At 35.6% G+C, this 6156-nt stretch overlaps 1 protein-coding gene across 1 annotated transcript in view; it reads left to right on the plus strand.

Annotated features, from left to right (window-relative positions):
* The window catches only part of coro7 (coronin 7), a 155019-nt gene that overhangs the window by 145123 nt on the left and 3740 nt on the right, over positions 1-6156 (plus strand). The window contains exons 10-19 of the mRNA XM_016495662.1: positions 1521-1575; positions 1666-1723; positions 1795-1940; positions 2835-2930; positions 3085-3189; positions 3269-3410; positions 4544-4719; positions 4805-4913; positions 5769-5855; positions 5941-6085. Of these exons, the coding sequence (XP_016351148.1) occupies positions 1521-1575; positions 1666-1723; positions 1795-1940; positions 2835-2930; positions 3085-3189; positions 3269-3410; positions 4544-4719; positions 4805-4913; positions 5769-5855; positions 5941-6085 (1119 nt within the window). The remainder of the gene's footprint in view (positions 1-1520; positions 1576-1665; positions 1724-1794; positions 1941-2834; positions 2931-3084; positions 3190-3268; positions 3411-4543; positions 4720-4804; positions 4914-5768; positions 5856-5940; positions 6086-6156) is intronic.

Genomic DNA, 6156 nt, shown 5'->3' on the forward strand with positions numbered 1-6156 from the left:
ATATATAATTTATACAGTAAGAGTTAATTTTTACAAATGATAATTCAATGGTATTTAAACTTCACAAGCTCTCAAATCTCAGTCAAATATCCAATATGACATGAACTATTTTGGTTCTTCTGTATCTATATATGGAAATGAGCAGCTTGGAAATTCTTTCAAAAATCTGAATAATAACCATGCAACATAAGTGTAGCCTAAGTGATGACAGAATAAAACATTAAAAGTTGCATAAGATAATTTTGGCTAAAGACTCGTTAAAGAGCTGGAGGGCTGGATCGGGCAGCTCCTGCTCTTCTGTAGTATTCTGTGGTTTGTGATCAGTTATGTCCCACGGTCAGAGCTGATTGATGTGGGTGAAAGGTTTGATCTGGTTTCTTCGAGTGAAGCGGAAACACGCCCCGCTCCCAGCAGCATGTGACTTGAAATGTGAAAGGGTGCCAGATTCCAATCCGAGCTCAAACAGACAGATTTAAATGACCCCGATGTGAAGTTTTCAAATGTTTTGTGTCTGATCAATGCAATATTTTGTTGAAGAGCTGATGTGGGTTTCTGTGTTGAAGTGAGCTCGTTTCGCTGCTTATTCTGCCACCTAGTGGAGAAAACACGCAGCTGTTTTCCCCTCCCCACTGCAAACATACAGTACATAACACACTTAACTACAGACCTGTTGGATCTACTTACTTTTTCCTCACTTTGACTTCAGTGTCTTCTTGAATCTGCTTGTTTTGGACGAAACAACCTGTGGTTGTCAGTGTATAGCGTATTAAATTTGGTGCATAATTCGTTTATGCTGCAGACATGAATTATTCGTTTTTTCCCCCTCAGAAAACTGCCATCCACAGATATCACATTTTCTTCAGAGTAGAATTTTTTTTTTTTTTTTTACGTTGTCTCCTTTTTAACATCTAAAGAAATAGTAAACGTTTAAAATGATAACACGGGATGAAAATTCAAATCAGCGGTCTAGAAAAAAAGCGGTTATATTATGGAGTGTGTCGCCCCCTTATGGTGGCTGCCATGTTGAGTGTTTGAAACGGCAAGACACTTCACTTTAAAGGGGTCATATGATGCGATTTCAATTATTCCTTTCTCTTTGGAGTGTTACAAGCTCTTGGTGCAATTTATGGGCAACTAATATGTCTCCAGGTTGAATGTTCCTATAATGACATTATTGTTCAAATGTTTTGGGTCTGTAAGATTTTTTTAAATGTTAAAGGCTTTTATGCTCACCAAGGCTGCATTTATTTGATTCTATTGATCTTTTATGAATAGAAAGTGTTAAAAAAAATACAGCATTTATTTGAAATATAAATTTTTAAACATTTTAAATGTTTTTTTTTTTTTTGTATCAATTCAATGCGTCCGTGCTGAATAAAAGTATTAATTTCTTTAAAAAAAAAAAACAGGAGTGTCTAAGAAAAGTTGAAAACAAAATGTTTGCTCTGTGAGAAATATGTGTCCTACGGCATCAGTAGCCGAATCATTATTTGCGCTTCTCTGTCTGTTTTTATCCGCAGGACTCTGATGCCTCTGTTTGATCCAGACTCTGGACTACTTATTGTGTCTGGGAATGTATGTGACCATTTATTAACATATTTTAAGATACTTTGACATTCTTTATCTTCAATATGAATACTATTATTATTAATCATATTTTCTCAGGGTGAGAGTGTGATCGACTGTTTCGAGGTGAACAGCAGTGAGCCCTTCCTGTCTCAAGGTAACACAGACACTGTTTCTCGGGCTCTTTTTTCATGTTTCATGAAGCTGATCTGTCTCTGTCGTTGTCAGTGAGTCACTGTTTGACGGATGTGTTGACTCGTGGCGTGGCTCTGGTGCCGAAGCTCGCTCTGGACGTCAGCTGCTGTGAGGTTTTGCGTCTGATGCAGCTCACTGATAACTTCATAGTGCCCATCAGCTACCAAGTGCCTCGCAAGGTATGAAGGAATGAACACACCACCGACACTGAATAAATACATCCAGGTCTGCTAAACTCACAGTATAAAAGCTCAGAATGCACATGAATTATCTTACACTAGTTATGATTGATAAGCTGATAACATGTAACAGGGATGTGATTTCCTTATTTTACGACCTGTATGATGTCCATAAATTGCGTAATTCCAAATTTGTGACGAGAATCATTTATACAAATATCAACAAAACAGAATCTTTAAAGTCTCCTAGTGGTTTTCTGCTTTTTATGGTTTAATGTTTGAAAGCAATTTGGATCAAGTATAAAAATTGCTATTTTAATTTGACTATTCTGTAAAATAAAATTATTGTTATTATTATTCAATACTTGTTTTTTTTTATTTGTAGTACAGTGGCATTAATGCAATATAAATATATTTCTTTATTAATTTGCTTAATTCTTATCATTTAAATAGTAATAAAATAAAACAAAAACATTTACTATTATTATTATTATTATTATTATTATTAATAATAATACAAGAAATTATTATTATTATTAATAATAATACAAGAAGTTGATATAACTATAAAAAGTAATATTTTAATTTTCCTATTTTATTAAAAAAATATTATTTTAATTTGTTTTTATTTCACATTACAGTAGTATTTTGCAGTAGTAATATATTTCTTCATTAATTTATAATTAATGAAATTAATTATAAATTATAGAAATTATAATTGGACTATTATTATTATTATACTTTTTATTTTGAAAGCGTCTGCAAAATGACTAAATGTAAATGTAATGTAAATGAATGCGTAGGAAAAATAGTTTTTCCTTCTTTTTTTGGTCCAAAATCAGCCAGTCCGAGCGTGTTGGATGTTTTAGCTGTTGTGTGTTTTGTGTGTATCAGGCAGGACAGGACTTCCATGTGGACCTGTATCCGGACACTGTGGGTCACACTCCGGCCATGACGGCAGAGGACTGGTGGAAAGGAGAGAACAAACAGGTACTGAACTCTTCTGGTTTAGTCATGGGCAATTCAATGGATAGCAAAGGATTTCTTACTGAAAATTAAAGTATGAGGAAAAAAGGGGAAGTATAGTCAAGCTATATTAACTTTTTAAGATATATTTAACTCTGTAACACTTGAACTTTTACAGGTGGAGCGAGTCAGTCTTCACCCAAACAAGAGGCCAAAACCGGCTGCTCCATCAGCTCAGGAGACAAAACCAAAGGATCATCTTCCCCGTGACAAGAGCAAAGAGGTCTGTGGGAGAAACACGAGGAGAAATGTTTACTTTACGGAAATGATGGTCTTACAGTGTCTTTCTGTGTTTTTCTCAGGAGGCCTCGACCTCCAGCAGTCCCCTCAGCACCCCCAGCAGCAGTGCCGCCCCGTCCCGCTCCCCGTCCTCCACCAGCGGCCTGTCGTCCAGCTTCCTGCCGAGCCCCAGCCAGAGCTCCCGCGCCATCCACAGCATGCTCGGTCACTCACATTCACTTTATATGCATTTACATTTAATTCAGTTAAATATATATGCATATAAATGAAAAATATTTTGATAGTATGTCTTTAAATAATAGAATAAAAGTTATTAGTATGTAAACCTTAATAGCAAAAATTGCCAGTAGAGGTGAGAATGTTCTACTATACAATATTATTATCACACTAGTAATATATTACTTTATTAATTTGTTTAATTTTTAGAATTTCAGCAGTGATAAGATGAAACTATAATAATGATAATTGATAGTAATAATAGTCATTTCTTTCACGCTGTCCATTTCAGTCAATAGGTTCAATAATGATTGATTTGTATAATCTCTCTCTCTATATATAAATATACTCTTGTGTATTTTTATATTATTAAAATTATTCAATTATTAAATATGATTATTACTAAATATGAATATAGAAATACTTGTTTATGTGTGTGTGTGTGTGTGTGTATATATATATATATATACACATACACACACAGACACACTATTATGATGTATTCTTATATTATTAAAAGTATTAAACATGATTTATTTTCCTTTGTGTTTATTTAATGAACACAATTTAATTCAAAAAACTGTATTCTTCATCACTTAATACTAGATTTTTATTTTACTTGTTTTAAACATTTTTAATATGGTCAGCAATGACCGTCTACATTATAGTTATGGTTCCTTGAACTGAAAAATAGATTTCAGAGCAAATACATAACTATTTATATACACTACTAGTTGAGGGGTAAGATTTATTTAATGTTTCTGTAACATGATCCTTCAGAAATCATTCTAATATGCTGATTTGCTGCTCAAGAAACATCTCTGGTTATTATCAGTATTGAAGAAAGTTATGCTGCTTTATATTTCTGTGATACGTTTTTGTTCATGATTCATCTGATGAACACAAAGTAAAAAAAAAAACCCGGCAATTTCTGTTAATTTTGATAAATTGAATGCATCCTTGCTAAATATACAAGTATTAGTTTCTTTCAAAAAACAAAATCATACAGCCCCCAAATTGATGCCAAATATCATCAAAAAGCTGAACCATATCAAGAGAGAATGTTTTTGGCTGTGTAAATCGCCCAGCTCTTGTAATGAATGGCTTTCTGTGATTCTCAGGCTCGAGCTCCAAGTTTCGTCACATCCAGGGGGCCGTTTTGCACCGGGACACTCACATCACCAACCTGCGCGGGCTTCATCTGACCACACCAGGAGAGTGTGACGGCTTCTGTGCCAACGGCCAGTGCGTGGCAGTGCCTCTCGCCATCGCTGGAGGGCAGATCGCTGTGTTTGAGGTGCGTTACTGCATTTACTTCTCTTTTCTTCTGAATCTTTGATTTATTTACAGTATCTAACTGCTCTGTCTGTCTGCTTCTACAGCTGTCCCAGCCTGGAAAACTGCCGGACACCACCCTGCCCACCATCCAGAACTCCGTCAATGTGGCCGACTTCTGCTGGGACCCCTTTGACACACACAAGCTGGTTGTGGGTGAGTTTTCATTGGCCATTTCAAAATGACCATATAAAAGTAATTGCTCTGATTCTGGATTCTGATTGGTCAATACAGAGTTACAGCTGCAATGCTATATAGTAACAGCTATTCACAGTGTCTGGTTACATGTAATCTGGATTACATAATCTGATTCCAAAAATTCAATACTTGTAATTAGATTATATTACATTTTAAAATACTCTACTCTACAGACTACAGTTACTTTTTTATTGATTACATGATTAGATATTATTCACACAATAGCAATACATTATTCATAATTTATTGATTCTCCCGAATTCTTCTTTTTTTTATTAAACTCACAAACCCCCTGGAGTTCTTTCACAAACCCCAGTTTGGGAAACCATAATGTAATATAATGTTTAATGCACTTCATTTTGTTAATAATAACGAAGGGAATATATTTTCTTTCTCTTTGTATTTTTATATCAATATGGTACAAGATTATCCTGTTTAATCAATGTGATAAATGTGTAAAGTCAAAAGTAATCTAAAAGTAGTCTGATTATATTACCTAAAATGAGTAATGTAATGGATTACGTTACTGCCTACAATTTTTATCATGTAATTTGGAATCAGTAACGGAATACAATTTGCTTGTAATCTACCCAGCTCTGGCTATTCATCTACATGTACCTCCATGATTTTCAACTGTGGATCCATGTGTTTAAATCTCATGTGTAGTATCTCATGTATAGTAGTTTGTAACAAATGAAGTGTTTGAAGAACAGTTGTATCTTCAGGTGTTTCTTGAAAACAAACCTAATTACATGCTGTCTGAGCACTGAAATCTGAATGTCAGCGCTGCTCTCTGATGTGTCTGTCTCAAAGCCGGTGATGATGCCAAGATCCGCATGTGGCAGATTCCCAAAGGAGGCCTGACCGAAACCCTGACTGAGCCGGAGCGTGTTCTGCGTGGTAAGAAACTGGCACATGTGAACTCTGAACTGTAGAAGTAGTAATTCTATAGTGTTTGATTGACACACACCTTGACCAATGACAGGACACACGGAGAAGATTTACTCCATCAAGTTCCACCCCCACGCATCCAGCCTGCTGGCGTCCTCCTCCTACGACCTCACAGTGAGACTGTGGAACCTGGAGACAGGAGAGGAAGTCAAACGACTCAGCGGACATCAGGACCAGGTCTGTCTGTCTGTCTGTCTGTCTCTCTGTCTGTCTGTCTGTCTGTCTGTCTGTCTATCTATCTATCTATCTA

This window comes from Sinocyclocheilus anshuiensis, unplaced genomic scaffold, assembly GCF_001515605.1.
Source record: "Sinocyclocheilus anshuiensis isolate Anshui unplaced genomic scaffold, SAMN03320099.WGS_v1.1 scaffold1075, whole genome shotgun sequence".
Classification (NCBI taxonomy): Eukaryota; Metazoa; Chordata; class Actinopteri; order Cypriniformes; family Cyprinidae; genus Sinocyclocheilus; species Sinocyclocheilus anshuiensis.